We start from the raw sequence: 18900 nt of genomic DNA, 5'->3' as shown, positions 1-18900 counted from the left end.
ATCCCAGCCTTAGTGCATCAAGCCCTTGGGTCAGGTCAACTCCCAACCAGCCTCCCTTTATTCTCTCATTCCTCTCCTGCCTGAAGGCAATACTGCGACATTTGTCACCTGACACCAATGCTGCGCTTTGCTGCCCTTTCCCCTGGATTCTGGAGCTCTACATTGAATGGACAGAGGTGTGAGAGTGGTGAATGATCTGGGATGCCTCCATTTTTGGATGTCCAAGTCTGAGAAACCTAGGCCCAGATCTTCAAATGCATTCATTTTGCAAAAATGTTCATGTTAATTTCAAAACAAATTCTGTTGAATGATTATTGAATTCATTATCAAAATGAAAAGGAGTACTTGTGGCACCTTAGAGACTAACAAATTTATTTGAGCATAAGCTTTTGTGAGCTATAGCTCACTTCATCCAATGAAATGAGCTGTAGCTCACGAAAGCTTATGCTCAAATAAATTTGTTAGTCTCTAAGATGCCACAAGTACTCCTTTTCTTTTTGCGAATACAGACTAACACGGCTGCTACTCTGAAACCTGTTATCAAAATGGTTATTCACATTTTTCATTGATTGAAAACTGGGATTTTGGTAACCAATAAACAAAACACTTTTGGTAATGAATTTAATTCATCTTCAAGTTTGTCTTTCAAATTTATCTTAAATTTATATTTATCATTACATATGTTTATATTTATCAAAATAGTTATCCACATTTGTCATTTACCAAAAACAGGATTTTCAGTACACAGCAAATTGTAATAATTATTTTGATAAAATAAAAACTGTGAAAAAAATTCTTGAAAACTACGTCCATTTTGAATTCTGCAAGATGAAAATAACTCCAAAATTTTTGTAAACATTTGTTTTCAGTTTTGAACCAGCTTTAGAAATACTATTAACAGGAGAAATTAAAGAACCTGCAAGATATGCTCAGATCCCATTCTAGCATGAACCCTTTGGCATCCCCATATAGTTACACCAGTCTCTGCTTTCCACCAACATTCTTGTAAATAGAAAACAACAACAAAACAAAACCACTCATGCAGGCATTCACAGGAAACAAAGAACAGGGTTTGCAAATTTTGTCCAAGCCAATTCACAGGTTTTATTCAAATATTCACAAGTCCTTTTTGCACTGTTCATCCATCTCTAATGATCTACAGGAAGAAAATCTTTGTTATTTTCCCTATTCCTAAATGCTAAAACTGACCATAGCATCCTCAAAGCATTACAGCCGTAAAAGCCATTCCCTCTCTCTTTCAGATATTTACTAGGTGAATGATCGCTTCCTCACCACCACTGGAAGCAGGGCTGAAAAAATAAATCACACTGAATAAATTATCAGATGAATTTTGCCTCATTTTCTATCTGAGCACAGAGCCCATTAATGAGATTACAACTGGCAGATTAGGAGGGGAGAAAGGAGTCTGTGAAATGATCTCTCCATTAATCTGTGGTCCACATGATGCTCCCATTTAGGCACCACAATTAAAAGCCAAGTTTTCAAAAGAACACTAAACAGTGAGCTCTTTTGAAAATATGACCCCAACTGTGGGAAGGAGCTGACCACTTACAAATCTGGGCCAGAGCACTTTTGAAAATCTGCTCCTGTAAGCAAAGCCCATTAGGCAACTTGGAGAATCCCTCTGTTAGCTATCTAGAGGGTTTCCCCCTGTCGCTCTATTTTACAAGTTAGATTTATACAATGAGAATTACCAGGATCACTCTTCCCTTCTTCTTTGAAGACTGGTACCCTGTATTTGCTAGTCTCTAACTCAGGGCACCTCACCACTTTTCTTGATTTTTCAGAAATCGCTATTAGTAGCATTTTCTCTTCTCCCCGCCCCCACTTCCCTTCTCCCCTATGACTGGAGGGGTGTTAATGGGCCACTTCGCCTCCAATGGTCCCCTGAAATATGGGTTAACTATTTATGCTGAACAATCTGTTCCACCTTATATTTAGTTGTGACACTCTGACCACGTTTCCCAGATCGGAAGAAGAGCTCGAAAACTTCCCACCAGAAGAAGTGAGTCCAATAAAAGATATGATCTCATCCAGATTGTCTCTCTAATATCCTGGGACCAACATGGCTCCAACAACACTGCGAGTATCAGTAACACAGTACATTTATCTGCTGCTTCTCTAAATACCCAGGCATGCATTTAATCCCAGACAGCTAATTTGGGCATGTTCAGATTATATAAATGCTTCCTCAGATAGGGTGTGATTATGCTATGAGCTTTGAAGCAGACTGCAGATTTGAAGCATTGATTGATATCAGTGGGGATTTCTGATTAAAACCAGATGATAGAATATGGCCTATATTCTTTGTCAATAGTTATTTTTACAGGTTCTTCTGCCCTCACTAATTGACCAAATTACTTTCCCCTCTTTTTCTGCCTGAAGATAGATTTTCAAACAAGTTCTGTATCTCAACTGTTTCAGAGTGATCATTAATTTCTTCCTCTTCCTCTTTTATCAATGGATTTAGTGCTGTCCTGTCTCCGTAGTGTTTCCTTTTCCCCTGATATATTTGTTAAATGCCCTCATTCCCCCATTGGCTGCGTTAACTCATTCTGATAACTGGCTGCCTGTATCTTTTCCCTTCAAGCTTTAATTGACTCTTGGCTTTCCTGTTTACTTGCCTTTAACACTATCCTGGTCATTCCTGGTTCCTTGCACAGGAAGGGTGTTATGGTTATGTCCAATACAACATAAATATGCAACATCACTGAGTCCTGATGCTGCATAGGAAGGTATGAAACAAATCAGACCACGCTATGAGCCCAGGTTGGCAATACACAGGATGAACCCAGGATAACTGCACGATCAAGCCACTTGGGCATGGAGTGGTCTGCATAGCCCAGTGACCATTGTTCCTGGAGCACCATCCTCTGCCTTTGGGACTCTGTTGGGGTGCAGTGATCTCCACATGAGTGCAGAAAACAGCTAGCACTTTGCTTATCCATCAGGAGAGGCTGTGATGGGTAAATGTGCTCAAGGCTGCAATCAGAGCGGATGGAGGAGAAAGCTGGGCAGCTTAAATGGAGCTATTTCCTTTTACAGAGATGCCAAGAGGCTACATTTAGGTGCACCACGTATCAGTCACTCCCTGCCGCAAAGGGAAGCACACATGGGATGTCCCACAAGAGATGCGATGAGGGACACAGACACGGATATGTATGCACACACCTCTCTTCACAGACAGACATATAATAACAATGCCCTCCACAAAGTCACTTAGGGGATGCAGTGGTATTATCAACACATTCATGCCTATGGAGGTAGCACTTTAAACACCTCTGTCGGTTTGAAAGACTCCACTGGTTTGACAGATCTTTCCTAAACTTGAGAGGAAGAATGCAGGGCTGCTGGTAGCTCTCAGGCCAGAGGAAACACTGTAAGTAGAGTGGGTTGAAAATGTTTTGACAGAACAATTTTCCATACGAACATGCAGATTTGTCAAAAATCAAAATATTTTGTAGGAACACGTCATTACTGATGAAATGTTTGATAGGAAAGATCAAGATGAATCTTGCAAACTGTTTTATTTCATTTTGAAAAGGTCGAAACGTTAAGTTTCAGTGAGATAAAATGTTTTGTTCAGTTTTATTGTTTGATTCATTTCATTTTGACTATTATTAATTATATTATATTATTCAAACAGAACATTTCATTTTATTGAAACATTATGGGTCCATGATGCTGAAGCAAAAGTTTTCAGAATTTTTGCTCTGTGGGAAATTTTGGCTTTTAGTTCTGATTTGGAACAAAAATGATTTTTCAAAATGTCAGAATTTCCTGCACAACAGAAAAAGAATTTGCCTTCTCCAAACAGCTTGTTTGAAGTTCATCACTGAACAAGTCATATCAGCCCCCCGACAACACACATCCGAGAGCCCCGATCCTGCAAAGACCTAGCTCAGGGGAACTACTGACAGGCATTAAGTTACCCACAACTGTCAGTCTTTGCAAGATTGGGTCCTTATACCTAGGCAGAATCCTTGAGCATGGGGAAGGGCCCTGCAGGTGGAAAATTGAGCTCTTGTTCAATCCCTTTGGAAAGAGAGGGCTTGTTATCTTTTGGTGGAATGGAAGGAAGAGCAGCCTAGGGCAGCCTCTCTATCTTACACACAGAAACACACCCAAGACCCTCTGCACGCATACACCCAATGAGGGCACATTAAACTAATTGGTGCAGATGTGACTGAGAAGGACTCTCTGCTCTGCAGCTGCACTTTTCACCTTCTGGATTTACATCAGGTTCTATCGCTCAGAATAAAATCAACTAGATCTCTGAACAATTCACTCCTCACACAGTGCACACAGGGACAGTGATGCCAGGGTGCCCACCGTGCCCAGCAGGTTGGTCACTTGGGGATGGTGGGAAGTATTTCAGGGAGCGGTGTCACTCTGGCACAGAGGTTCCGGTGGGCTGTGGCTTGCCCGACTGCATGTGGGATGCAGACACCCGAGGGTCCAGATTACAGGCTACAGATTATGATGGCTAAATGCAAATTAGACCCTCCGGTGCCAGGAATGGAGCCCAGGGCCCGTCAACTGCTCTCTGTACCCTACCATGGGAAAGCCAAGCCCCAGAAAGGTTGGGAGCAGCCACCCCATTCACACCCCAGGAAGAGAGTTTGGGGAGAGAGTTACACAGGCTTTGATTCTTATTATAGTGTCTGAGTCTGGAGCAGTGTTAGGATGTGTGTGGGGAGGGGAATGCTGGCAGGAGAGGGTTAGACTAAGGTGGGGTGACCTAAGTCCTTACAGGATGAGTGGCTAGGACAAAGGAGGAAGTGGGAAGGGAAGTCTGTGGAGAGAGGGCTGAGCCAGGGTGGGGTCAAAGGAAGCCAGACAGGACTATGTGCAAGGGTGCTGGGCCAATGTGTGTAATGGCGGTGCTGAGAACGACTGAACCAAACTGTAAACCCTGTATAGAATGGAAACCACACCACTGCCGCACCCCCTGGCTGCAAGTGGTTTCCATTATATCCAGGGTTTACAGTTTGGTTCAATGGCTCTCAGCAATAAAAATTGTTCCAGCCCCCCAGCCTATGACTCTGAGGCAGGATGATGGGGTTGGGTAGGGGGACCTGAAAGCGGGCACACGAGGGTGCTGAGCTGCAAAACGTGGGCAGTAAAACTCAACTGCAAAATTGTCCCTCTCTAGAACAATCCAGCCCTAACAGACCTACCCCCGCCCAGTATAACCCTGCTCCAGGGAACTATCCCCATTCCAGGAAACTACCCCTGCCCAGTATAACCCTGCCCCGGGGAACTATCCCCATTCCAGGAAACTACCCCCACCCAGTATAACCCTGCCCGGGGGAACTACCCCCGCCCAGTATAAGCCACCCCATACCGAGTGTAATCCTGGCTCCACACACACATGCCTGCCCAGTGTATCCTGGGTGCCACACACACACATGCCTACCATAGCCCTCGGGGGTAGGACATAGCACTGTCAGGCACAGACATGGCCCCACGAACCCACCACTGCCCAGTGCACCCCAGGCTCCACTGACACATCCCTGCCCTTCATAGCTCTGGCCCCAAGGATTATTTGCTGTCCTGTGTGCAGGCAGCACAGCAGTGACATCCTGGCCCCCAACTACCCTGGCACCGGGAACAGAGCCTTGCTCCGTATAACCAGAGGAGCAGAAATACTTTGCAGCTGAATATAACCATGTCACCATGGTTGTACCCCAGCCTCATATAACCCCAGTGCCATGGGCACCCATTATACACTGGGCATCACAGGCTCATCAATGGCTGGGCATCCAAGACACATCAAGGTGCTTTGTATCCCCTGCATCCCAGACTGTCATATCCCTGCATCATGGGCACATACTTGCTCAATATAATGTGAAAAGACTGACAGAGTTCTGCCCGTTGTAGTCCCAGAACCACAGTCACACCCCAGCCCAGTGTAACCCTGGCACTATGCTAGCCCCTGGCACTACATTTATTGCCTACTATGATTCTGGCAACACAGACCTTGCTGCCAGCTATTTCCCAGGCAGCACTGACACATCTCTGCCTCACAGAAATCTGGTACCATGGACATATCCCTGCCTCACATTACCCTTGCATCAGTCACACTCAGCTACCAAGGATATTGCAGCATCAGAATCAATCAGTGCCCAGCATGTCCACGGCACCGCTAACAGGCCACTGGTCAGCGTAACCATGGAACCATAGGCCCTGGGATCACTGTGGTCCCGTGGACAACTCTGCTGGTATTTTCCCAACACCACTGACAATGTGCTGCCCAGTCTAACCCTGCCAACACAGACCTAGCCCTGCCTGGCATTCCCCCGCATCACTCCAATATCACTGACCACTGACATCACAGACACCACGCTGCCCAGTACCGTATCTCCCCATCCTGTGATCCACGCATACCCCAGTCCCCACAGTCCAGTATTCCCCAGTGTGTGCCCCGCAACAACAAATCAAAGCTCTCCCACCATTTCAAAGCTGCAAACAAGTGGTGGGGTTTGGGGCAAGGGTCTGGGGTCTGAGGACGAGGGCAGATGAATGCATGAGAGTCAGGTCAGTCCCTGCTGGATCAGAATCCAGTCTCTGGTCCCAAAGAAGTTAGCAGTGTGAGCGAGAAGCCTGCCAATGGTCTCAACTCCTGGTACCTCTGTAGCTGATCAAAGGGTGGGGGGTTGCCCCCGTCTGAGCAGCCGAGCAACCAGCAGTGCTGCAAGCCAGCAGTGCTGCAAGATCTGTGGTGTGGGGAAACAGGCACATGGGGCCAGGGGATGAATGTGGGTAAAGGGATGAGTGAAGATGGGCTACGGGAGAGCTCACCTGGCCATGAGACAGAGCTAGTCTGGCAGGGACACAGAAAGCCTCCCAGCTGGGGACCCCAGCCCAGCACACAGCTGTCTCCAGTGGCGCTTGTTCAAACACTTCCCAGCCCGGGAGCAATTTGCGTGGGGATGGGTTCAGCAGGGACTCTGCTAAGACCTGAGCTGCCCCGGAAGCAAAGCAGGGTGAGGGCCCCTGCGCCCGGGCCGCCCCTGGGGCAACAAGGGGTCAGTTGAAGCCTGGTGAGGATATGGCGACACTGCAGCCCTGGGAGACAGACTGACACTAGCAGGGCTCAAACTGGCACACGGAAAACAGCCATGTGGATGGTGTGGCTCCAGCTGCAGCTCGGGCTCCTACATGCATCTGACCCCCTAGGCGTGAGTCCCTGGCAGGGGGAGACTCAGGGGAAAGGGCAGCCCAGCCCCACGTTGAGCCACAGGGCCAGGGTGACAGGATTCTGTCGATACAGGGCCTGCACATTGTTATCTGAGCAAGACAGTGACCAATCCCCCAGGGTGAGCTGGTGGCAATGCCCCTGACCGCAGCGGGGCCCAGATCCACAGCAGTGTTGGCCAGGGTGAGATGTGGGGAAGAACTCCAGCGGCAGCCGCGTACCTTTCCCGCACCACAGCCAGACCCCAGCACATCCAGCTCTGCCTCCTCTCCAGAGGGCCTTTCCCAGGGGGCAGGCTGCCTGAGGCCATGCCCCTAGGGATCTGCTCTCCTCCCTCCGTACTAAGCTGGTTCCCAGCCAGCACGATCCAGAGGCAGCTGAATTTCCAGCCCCCGCCTCACTCTCCTCCCTGTGCCGTAAAGAAGCCAGCACACGGGAATGTTCCCAGAAGCACAAGGCAATGGAGAGCAGCTGCCCTGGCTTCACTGCCTGGGAGCTGAGATGCTCTGTCTGGGGTTCGGGTTAGCTGAGCTCAGGTGCCCAGCACTGGGGTTAGTGTAGCCGCAGTGCTGCCCAGGCTCGCTGGCTGCTGCCCTTCGTGTGGCTGCTGAGAGGGCAGGGACAGCCCAGCAGGCAGCTCTGTGTAACGGGAGCTGGCACTGGGCTCTGGGGGCAGGGAGCTCCAAAGTGTGTGTGTGGGGGGGGGCAGCAAAGGGTCACACAGCCAGCAAACAACGTAATTAAAAATGGAGCCGGGTGGTCACAGGGCACTGTCTGACCCAAGCTGCAGCTCCCAGATTATGAGCCATCCACCCTCCCCCCCCCCACCATGCACTTTTTTCCAGACCACTTTAAGCACCAGCTTTGAGTAAGGGGAGAAAGTTAGCACTTGGGCTCCACTGCTGGGACTCCCCTATGGCAAAGAGAAGCAAGAAACCAGCCAGGTAGCTGGGCAGCAGGGGGGCCAGGGACAGGGATGATGGGCCAAGGGGTAGAAAGACAGGCATAGGGATGAGGGAACTGGGCAGCAAGGCTAGAGGAGTGCTGGGCCACAGGGAATGGGGAGAAACACTGCTCCCAGGGCGGGGATGTTTGGCCACCCAGTGTGGAGGGTGCCAGGTGAGGCTGTCAGATGGGGCAGCAGGGAAGGGGGAGAAAGGCTGGGGAAGATGGTAGCTGGGGCAGCGGGGATGTCATGGAAAGGCAGCCCAGACCCTGCGGTCAACGATGTGGGGGCGATAGGCAGCTGGAGGGTCAGAGATGGCGCATGGATGCCAGGGCTGCAGGGGACAGAGGCAGCAGGAATACTGCCAGCGCCCAGGGGAGCCGGGCAGGGCCGGGCTGCCAGCGCCCAGGGGAGCCGGGCAGGGGAGCTGCGCTGTAGGGTCCCTGGAGGCTTCACAACCGGCCACGTTGGAAGTTTCTGCCCTTCCCTCTGGCCGCGTACCCCGGGGGGGGCCCGTCTGCACCGCCCGCTCTGTCCCTCCAACGCCCCCAGCACGGACCGCCCCAGCCCCACGGTCCGGCGCGCAGAGGCGCGGCTCTGTCCGGGCTGTAACGCGGGCCGCCGGCCCGGCAGGCCCTCGGCATGTGGCACGAAGTCCGGCGCCCGGCGCTGGAGTTGGGCCGCACAACTCGGGCGCCCGGCGGAGCGAGCGGTGCCAGCCCGGCCCCTGCCCGCCCTCGCCGGGCCACGCGGCTCCTACCTTCGCTGGTGGCGGCTGAGCCACAGGCGGCGATGGCCAGGAGCAGGGAGAGCGCGGGCGGCCGGGCCATGGTCCGCGGCGCGGCGGGGGACGGGGCAGCCCGCCCGGCCGCGCTCCTGCGGGCGCTGGCGTGGGGGGTTCGGCGGAGCCCAGCCGAGCCGGCTGCACTTTCCACACTCTTGCTCGCGTACGCCCAGGCAAGCTGCATGGGGGGGGGGGGGGCCGGGAGCGAACCGCCCGTCACCGCCTAGAAGCCAATGGGATTCCTGGGTTTCAGAGAGGTCCCCCCTCCACACGGTCCGTGGGGCTCCGTCCACGCGTGGGGCTCGCTCTACCCCGGGCTAGTGCTGCTGAAACCGACCCCGGCGCTCGGGGGCTCCGGCTCAGCGCGGGGCAGGCTGCCGGGACACCCAGTGGCACAGCCACCGCCTCCTTGGCAGGGGCGGAGCAGGGCAAGACTGGCTGGGAGAGAGAGGCAGTGGATGGACGCTGGACAGAAGAAGCCAAGCTCTCAAGGCGATCGCTCCTGTGGCGAGCCCGGGCTGCGGTGCGGGGGCGGGGGGGGGGGCTTTGGGAGAGGCTGGAAAGTTTTTGCAAAGGTTCTCCAGAGTCCCAGGGCTAGCGTTTCTTGCGCAGTTGAGGGGGAGGGAGTGGCCCTCCAGGATAAATCCCACATGTCTGGGGATGGACCAGAGCACTCCAGTGGGGTGGACTCTATGGGAGGGTTTTCTCTGTAAAACATCCTTAGGCATGTTCTCTGAGCCCAGCACCCTGCTGCACAGAGATGCACACTCTGGGCTCTCACTCTGGTGCCTCTCTTGTTCTCTTTGGCCTTGTCTAGACTGGGAGCAATGTGTTAACTGACAGGGTAGAATGAAGTGCAATTTAAAAAGGTGTCAGCCCAACTACCCTGTTTCGAAAGGTGTCTGTACTAGGAACGAACACACTCTAGAGCAGCGCTGAATCAACACGTGTTAGCTGGGACCTTTTCCCTGGCCTGGACAAGATTCCAGATTCCAAACTAAAGGCCATTCTGCCAGAAGGGACAGGGCAGCATGCTGGAGTAGTCTTGCAACTGCTGCTCCAGCCACTGTCACGGCAGCATGCTGGGCTGGTAATGCGGGTGCTGTAGTGTTTGTACGGTGCAGTTATCAGATGGTGCTAGGAGAACGCAGACCCTGGCAGATACAATGGTCAGCCCTGAAAACCCCGCATTTGCCAACACCTACCACAGTTGTTTCCTGGACTAAGTATGCTCTCTGATCTGTGTGAGTAGTAACCATTGGCAAATCCTGACATCTGAATGCATTGTTGTTGTGACTTAATATTTAATGTGCTCAGTATTGTCAGCCAGACACAAACTGCAGACAGGCCTGTCCCAAATTGCTTAGTCTGGACAAGGCAGCTGCAGACAGCCGGACCCAGCCAGATGCAGACGGGGGGGCTAGGAAGTCCAGAAAAGGGAATGGCTGAGATCTTTAGTCCAATTATTAATTTTTTTAATTAATAATTAATTAATTTTAAGCCTATTTCAGCACATGGCATCAGCTGCGGTGCCACTCCTAGGACCCACTCCGGTCCTCACCCCCTTCCGGATGGGTAGCGTAGAATGTGAGTCTTTTGGGGGGATCTGAGGAGACACCATTGCTCATAAAGGAGGGGCTGCTTTTCAATTCTTCCTTCTGCAGTACGTACTTCTGTGGTGTGGGGCCAGTCCACCGTGGAGTAATCCCACAGCCATCCGGACAGCTGCACCAGGGACAATGAGACCATCCACCAGCTCAGGCTCACTTACTGAAATACAAAATCTTTCTCTTCCTCTTGAATGTCGGGGGCAGGGCAGATCCCTCCTGCCTCAGTGGGGAGTCCCTTCTTGTTCTGGGTTAGGTAATGGGACTGGGAGGACTGCTGTTGTCTGGGTCTCAGGGAATAGAGACCTGGCTGGCCCACTCCTCCAACTGATCCTGCTTCTTTTGTTGGCCAAGACATTTCCCTTCAGAGGGCCCTGGAGACTTTTATAGTCCATCCGCAGCAGGTGAATGGGAGTGCTCCAGCCCCACAAGGTGCTGCGTGTGGGGGCTGACAGGGTCCTGGTGCTCGGGACTGGTTCCCTGCTGCTGGATGCAACACCACCATTGGGGGGAGGGATAGCTCAGTGGTTGTGCATTGGCCTGCTAAACCCATGGTTGTGAGTTCAATCTTTGAGGGGGCCATTTAGGGATCTGGGCCAAAAATTGGGGATTGGTCCTGCTTTCACTAGATGACCTCCTGAGGTCCTTTCCAATCCTGATATTCTATGATTGGCTTCCTGAGGCCCTGATCCACTTCGAACGCTCCTGGGGGAGATGCCCTTGCTGCAGAGAATACTAGCCCTCCCTCTCCCAGTGCAGGTTCAACAATTCCCCCTTCAGTGAAATGAGTCCGGAATCTGTCTAGGCATTTCCCCTGCACTCAGCATTGGAAATGCCTTGAGGTACTAGTCCCCACCAACTTGTTCATGGCCTGTCCCCCTGGGTAGCCGGCTGTCTGGAGATGTGCTGTAGAGCAATTGTGTCATCGGGGCTTCATGGGATCAGCCTTCAGTTTAAGTCTGGGTCAGGGCTATAGCCATGGTCAGGTTTAGGGGCAGGGCCACATTTGTGCTCAGGAACAGAGAGAATTAAAGATAGGGACAGTGTCAGGATTAGGGCTCTAGCTGGATGGGGTTAGAGTTCAGATCATGCTAGAGGGGAATTTGGAGCTGTCTCACTGTGAAGAGAAAAGGAGTACTTGTGGCACCTTAGAGACTAACAAATTTATTAGAGCATAAGCTTTGAAGAGGCTCAGGGTGCTTCCCCCTAGTGGTGCTGGCCTAGGTGGGGACAAGTGATCAATGCCCTCAACCCCTATCATTTATTAAGAGGATCCGGTGATCCCTTTTCCTATTGGAATTGCCTGTTCCCCAGGCACTGGGTAGGGCTAAGCTGGGATCTACCAGTACAGATTGCATGGGCCTTTGTTTTCAGCATGTAAAGCACAAGGAAATGAAGGGCTCAGCCATCCCCCGTAATGCAGGGTTGCACTGACCATTAGACTCTGTATTAATTCTGCACCAAAAAAATAAAAATTCTGTGCCAAAAATTAAAAAATCTGCACAATTCTGCATATTTTATTTGTCAAAATAACACAATATAAACACACCAGATTCAATTATGTTGGTAGTTTGTTTCAGAATACCTGTCCACAAGTATGTCTGTAACAATATAGACAAAAAACATTCAGAAAACATTTTTTGGGGACAGATTCCTTACTAAGCATATTAATACAGAACTTTGAGTAATTCATTTAAACGACAATACAGAATGGTATTTCTGCACCCCTCAGAAGCAGTGCAAAGTCTTGGGGGAGTCAGGGTAACAGGAGCTGTGGGAGAGGAAAGGACTGGAAGTGGTCCTGAGGTATTGTTGGGTGTGGGTGGGAGAAGTATGGAACAGTTTCTTTTGGGGGAGGTTTGTTAGGGAGTTGGAGAGCCTCCCCCGTGCAGACCCTGGCTGACCCCAAGCCTCTCCCATTCAGTCAGGCATATTGGTCCCTGTCCGCATGTGGTCCTCAGCCTCCCCACCCTCATCCCCATGTAGCCCTGGAGCCCCTGCTCCCCCATTCTCATGTGGCCCTGGAGCCCCCGCTCCCATTCAGCCCCAGGCTCAATGCTGGCACCCCACTAGCTCCTGAACCTGTGCCCTAGTGTGTCCCCCCACTAGCCTTTCTGAACCCATCTATGACACCCCTCCCAGCAGCCCTGTGTGCCCCACTCTGGCTCCAGGGGCAGGCTGCTGTAATGAACACAGCTGGCTGCTAGCGGTTACTGTAGGTCAGCCAGCTGTTCTGGTGCCACAGCGGCCTCTGGTGAGAGAAAGGTGGAACTGCAGCACTTCTTGGGCAGAATGTATTTTCTGCGGGGGAAAAAATGCTGCACAAGACATGAATTCTATGCATGTGCAGTGGTGCAGAATTCCCACAGGAGTACTATATCATAGAATCACAGAAGATTAGTGTTGGAAGAGACCTCAGGAGGTCATCTAGTCCAACCCCCAGCTCAAGCAGGACCAACACCCACTAAACCATCCCAGCCAGGGCTTTGTCAAGCCAAGCCTTAAAAACCTCTAAGGATGGAGATTCCTCACCTCCCTAGGTAACCCATTCCAGTGCTTTACCACCCTCCTAGTGAAATAGTGTTTCCTAATATCCAATCTAGATCTCCCCCACTGCAGCTTGAGACCATTACTCCTTGTTCTATCATCTGGCACCACTGAGAACAGCCAAGCTCCAGTCTTTTGGGAACCCCCCTTCAGGTAGTTGAAGGCTGCTATCAAATCTCCTCTGACACTTCTCTTTTGCAGACTAAACAAGCCCAGTTCCCTCAGCCTCTCCTCATATGTCATGTGCCGCAGCCCCCTGCTCATTTTAATTGCCCTCCACTGGACTCTCTCCAATTTGTCCACATCCTTTCTGTAGTGGGGGGCCCAAAACTGGACACAGTACTCCAGATTGGCCTCACCAGTGCCAAATAGAGGGGGTGTGATGAGCTGCCAAAAGCTGAAGAACCGGTTCCTTCAGTCGCTCTGGGTCTTCGGCAGCACTGAAGGACCTGCCGCCGAAGTGCTGCGGAAGACCCAGAGCTAGTGACAGACCCACCACCAAAGTGCTGCCAAAGACATGGAGCACCGCCGGGTGAGTAAAAATTGCCTAAAGCCAACTAGACATTTAGCTATTGATCACTATCTGTTGAGTCCGACAATCTAGCCAGCTTTCTATCCACCTTACAGGCCATTCATCCAATCCATACTTTTTTAAGTCGCTGGCAAGAATACTGTGGCAGACCGTATCAAAAGCTTTGCTCAAGTCAAGATATATCACGTCCACCACTTTCCCCATATCCACAGAGCCAGTTATCTCATCATAGAAGGCAATCAGGTTGGCTAGGCCTGACTTGCCCTTGGTGAATCCATGTTGACTGTTCCAGATCACCTTCCTCTTCTCCAAGTGTTTCAAAATGGTTTCCTTGAGGACCTGCTCCATGATTTTCCAGGAACTGAGGTGAGTCTAGTTCCCTGGATCCTCCTTCTTCCTTTTTTAAAAGATGGGCACTATATTTGCTTTTTTCCAATCATCCGGGACTTCCCCCAACTACCACGAGTTTTCAAAGATAATGGCCAATGGCTCTGCAATCACATCCGCCAACTCCCTCAGCACCCTCAGATGCATCAGATCCAGCCCCATGGGCATGTGCACATAGAGCCTTTCTAAATAGTCCTGAACCTGGTCTTTGACCACTGAGGGCTGCTCCTTTGCATTCAGCCTCAGCATCTAGGAAAAGGAGATCCCAGAGATATTTACATTGAGTGGAGCATCACTGAACCTGGCTTCTGCCAACTTTCCCTTCAGGTAGTTGAAGGCTGCTATCAAATCCCCTCTGACTCTTCTCTTTTGCAGACTAAACAAGCCCAGTTCCCTCATCCTCTCCTCATATGTCATATGCCGCAGCCCCCTGCTTCTGTAGAACTAGAAAGGAGAGGTGCCCACCTATGGCAGACTATGGCACTGGCTCAGCTCCACCCCGCAGTCCTGCAGAAGGGAGGCATCTGCATGTCACTACCCCAGTACACCCCCCATTGGCAATAGTGGGGGGATGAGCCACCCCCAGCAGGCAATTGGCTCACTGTGCCATTGGACTTGGCTTGTCCCAAGTCATATCCATGGCAAGCTGCTCGCACTGTCTGGGCTTCTCATGGGGCTGTGCCAGATGCTCCCAATAACGTCCGCATCCCTGTACCAATGAGCAGAAGTGCCCATGCTGGATGGTCTCTTTGTGGTGAATCTTGTGGGTAACTTGTTTTCTAATACTGCAGAAGCACAGTGGTGTCTCCATGGCACTGTGCCCAGATGCCTTGGGTCATCCCTGCTTCACAGCACTAGTGAGAGGAGGTGCCCACGTCGCTACCTGGTCGCTCAGGTGAAGACTTTCAAAGTACAGATTCCACTTCAGAAGCACTGGATTAGGTTAGGTCTCCAGGCGAGCATTCTGCCAGGCTCATATAGCACCCAGCCAGCCCAGGGTGGAACAGCATTCACATAGGGATTCCTCCCACCCAATGTCTGTCCCAACCAGCACTCCCTCACCTACCCCCTTAGCCACCCACCACATCCCTGTAAGTTCTGCCTCCATCCTACCCTTGGAGCCTGGCTCCTCCCCTGGGGCAGCTCCTGGAGGGTCCCTGGCTCCCCATCACAGCCAGGGTGCAATTTACACCCGTGAGGCAGCCCATACCAGAGTGGCCAGCTGCAGACAACATCTCCCCACAGGGCAGTGGTTCCCAAACTTTAACAGACCTCACACCCCTTTCACTAAATTGTGAAATCTTGTGAATCCCCTCCTAAAAATGAATATTTCCAGGGATTTAAGTTCAATTTCCTCTGCACTTCACACTCCGTGGGGCTACTACTGCTGGACCCCATTGACCGCCCCGGTCAACTGAGCTCCACTAAGCTCGGGCTGCAGGTCCTGCTGACTGCCGGGGCTCAGGCTGTCAGCCCCAATTGCCCAGCCCTGCTCTCCCTGGGGCTTGGGCTGCCAGCCCTGCAACAGTGTCCCACCTGCTGCTTCCAATGCCCGGGGTCCTCTGGCTGCCATTAGTGAAATTTTTCTGGCAAACCCCCTGAAAAGTTTTGTGAACCCCAGTTTGGGAACCACTGCCATAGGGTAGTATGCTAGCTTGCATGGTGCTGTTGCTATTGCCCTCTGCTGGATGGGGCTGGTCCTGCACCCAGCATCCAGTGATTTCCACTTGGCCCCACTGCCTGGAGGCCTGGGATGTTATCTGATCCTATTGTGGGGCACAGCTGGAGAATTTCCCAGATGGGGTTCACAAGGGAGCAGGATGTTGTGAGCTCCAGCTCTGTGGGCTGTGTGTGCATGTGCATGCCTGTGTGGGCAGTCATGGGTCACTGCAATTGTCAGTCCTTCTCTGGAAAAAGACAGGCAGATCATCGCTCTGAGCCACTCAGACAGGCAGGCAAGGAGAACCAGGCCACAGAGAGGGGGCAGGGGCAGGTCCGGGCACAGTCTCCTCCCACTGCCATTGTGTGTGCTTCCTGCCCCAGCAGCACCGGCCCCGCCGGGGCTCATTGGACTCCAGCAGGCCTCGGTGTCTGTCAGGGACAGGGTGTCTGTCAGCCCTCTGCTGGGGGTATTTATAGAGCGTCCATCACCAGAGCATTGGGTCCAACTGGCTGAGAACCTGATCTTTCCAAAGTCCAGCACCACAGGGGACAGATGGGACACAGGTAGGGAAGGTTGGAAGAAATGGTAATGAGTCCCTGAGTCACGGGGGGGGGGGGGGCAGGAGAGCCAGGAGAGAGGTGTGCTGGGTTCAGCTCTGTACCATTGGCAGGGATTAAGTGGCTCTGACAGTGTCCTTCAGAAACCCCTGTTCCTGCTCCTCTGGCTGCTTCCTGTGGGGTCCCAGCTCCCTCCAGCCAGCCCAGTGTGTGGGAACTCTACAGACCCTGCCTGGACTCAGTAAAACTCCTCTTTCCCCACTCAGCCGCCAGCTCCTCCAGGAACCAGGGACTAAGCCCTGGGTCCCGTGCTTGGGCAGGGGAGGTGCGGTGGATGCTGCCTTCACCCCACTGCCACTCCCTCCAGCAGTGAGCTCTTGCTGTCGCTGTCACACATCCTCCGGCTGTGGCTGCCGCTTCCACGGTGTATCTCTTGTTATCCGCAGCGTCCCCTGGATGTGGTTCTGCACCTGGCTGCCACGGAGACAGGGAGGATATTTATAGATGCAGGAGAGAAAGGAAGACAGTTGAAACTAATAATTCCTCTGGGGGCCCCCTCCCTTCAGGACAGTTAACACTTAGCAGCCCAGCAGCCCAGACTGGGCCTGCAGCACTGCTGCTCTGAGCCAGGCCTGGGCAGGGGCCCCTCAGCCATGCCGTCAGCCCAAGCTTTCCACCAAGGGTCCAGCAGATACACCCTAGAAGGGCCCTTGGGAGCATCCTTCCACCCTCCCAGTGCATCCCGGTCTTGGAAGCACCCAGCATCAGGTCTGTGATGATGCTATAGAAATGCCTGTGACAGGCTCGGTTTCCTGGCTGGGCTGCCCTTCAGAGCTGGGGCTGAAGAAGGAAAATCCTGACCATGTCAGCCCCACTTGGTCTCTTCAATCTTAGCAACTTCTGGATCAGTAGGGTCAGCCCAGTAACAAACTGCCGGGGTGCAGCTGCATCTCCTGGCTCCATGGCAGCCTCCCACTCTGCTCTCTCCCCCCTGAGCCTGGGCTGCCGTTGGTAGCTGGGAGGCAGCTTTCTGCTGAGCAATGCAAGGGGAAGCTGGTAATTGAGTCATTAAGTGAACAGCACCACCTCCAGGAGCACTCATTCAGCTGCTCAGTGCCGAGGCAAAGCCTGGGTCCTCCATCCCCCACCCGTTCTCTTCGCTCTATATCAGAAAGGCTGCAGCAGAGTGGGTGTTCCAGCCAGACTCAGTTCTCTGCCAGGCGGGATTGGTGGCTGAATGGCAGCCCTGCGCTTTAGGAGGGATTGGTGCAGCGAACTGCTGGGGGTTAAAGTGGTGCAGGCAGAGCGCTAGAGACCACAGGTGTGAAAGGCGTACGTCTGCTGGGCGCCTGCGCAGACTGAGAACCTGAGACGTGCCCTCAGGTTGGAAAGAGTGCCAAGGCTGCACATCTGTCTGGGTCTCCCCTGCCAAGTGCCCTGCCGGGTCTCCTGTGCGGGAGGAGGAGTTTGAGAAGCAACAGAGCACATGGCTCTAGGGGAGTATCAGACTCCAAGGAGCCAGCCTGGTTCTTACCTGGTCACTGGTAAACCCTGCGACTGCCCCTCCCTGGACATGAGACATGTTTCCATCCTGCTCCTGAGCTTTCAGCTGGGAAGAGGGAGCATAGGATAAGAGGAGGGAGGCTCTGAGCATGAGCTGCACTTAAAGACTCTGAAAACCCAGCCCCTTGCACCTCCCCACACTGACATGGGCCTCCTTTCACAGGGTGTGAGCAGCAGAGGTAACAGCCTGTGGAGCTGGGGCACAGAGAGGGTGCCCCAGGCCCTCCAGGCTCCCTCCCTCTTTTCCCTTCTCATGCACACACTAGGGACTGTTTTAAAACTGACATTTTCTTAAACTTAGTATCCCAAATCAAGCCCCCAGCTTGCACACATCCCAGCACTGTGAGTCCCTCTGGACGGGAGAACATCAAACTCTGCTGCCACAATCAGGGCTGTCCCCTTTGACCTGCTGAGCAGCTCCAGCCCCTAAAGGGACAGGGCGCAGGTCCATGCATCCCTGGCATTCCCTTACTCAAAAATACAATCATCCCAACATTGCTTTTACCAAACCGTAACATTCAGTTCATCCAGTCGACTCACCAACAGTCGTGTGTGAGTTGCACCCACTCATAACTGGTGCTCTTAGGTGAATCTTTGGGTCTGTCTCCGTCACAAGTTTGGAAGCCAATGGTGGATATGCCTATATCTTCCTTCAGTTTATTCCACATTATAGGATGTTTCTGTGGCCATTGTAGTTCCACTGTCCGGCAGAACTGAGTGTGAGCAGTTTTAATTCCCAAAGCTATTCATGAAATAACAATCCCTATGTATCAGTGGAACAGCCATGGAATTCCAAGTCACTGCTATGTGGTATGCCAGTTAGAAAAATATCCATAACAACAAACTATCCAGAACTATAAAGCCCTCCGTTTAGAGCAGCAACCACACCATAAGTCAGTATCACTTTGTTTACCTAAATTCCATCAGTCTTGGTGCTAGAATGCAGAACAACCTACCAGCAGAGGAGCTGAACCTGGCCAAAGAAGTCACAGGGAAGTAAAAGATTGCAGAGAACTCTAACACCTCCTTTTCCATCTTCTCTTCTGTTACAGAGACTGGACTATCCCCTTTCCTTTCCCATGCTGCATGGAT

The 18900-nt window shown here is 52.1% G+C and overlaps 1 protein-coding gene and 1 long non-coding RNA gene across 3 annotated transcripts in view; both read right to left on the bottom strand.

The window, feature by feature from the left end:
- The window catches only part of EPHA8 (EPH receptor A8), a 129125-nt gene extending 119913 nt beyond the window's left edge, over nt 1-9212 (bottom strand). For both annotated transcript variants that reach the window (XM_038376822.2, XM_038376823.2), the window contains exon 1: nt 8929-9212. In XM_038376822.2, the coding sequence (XP_038232750.2) occupies nt 8929-9136 (208 nt within the window). In that variant the 5' untranslated portion in view covers nt 9137-9212. The remainder of the gene's footprint in view (nt 1-8928) is intronic.
- Nucleotides 9213-15949: 6737 nt separating this feature from the next.
- LOC122457090 lies at nt 15950-18547 on the bottom strand. The gene is made up of 3 exons (XR_006276413.1): nt 18349-18547; nt 17780-17854; nt 15950-16719 (listed from the first exon to the last, which is right to left on the bottom strand). It is a non-coding gene; the product is annotated as an uncharacterized LOC122457090 (long non-coding RNA).
- Nucleotides 18548-18900: the final 353 nt, after the last annotated feature.

This window comes from Dermochelys coriacea, chromosome 18 (assembly GCF_009764565.3).
Source record: "Dermochelys coriacea isolate rDerCor1 chromosome 18, rDerCor1.pri.v4, whole genome shotgun sequence".
NCBI lineage: Eukaryota > Metazoa > Chordata > Testudines > Dermochelyidae > Dermochelys > Dermochelys coriacea.
Note: the sequence above shows the minus strand (reverse complement) of the source record. Positions and strands in the feature narration are given on the sequence as shown.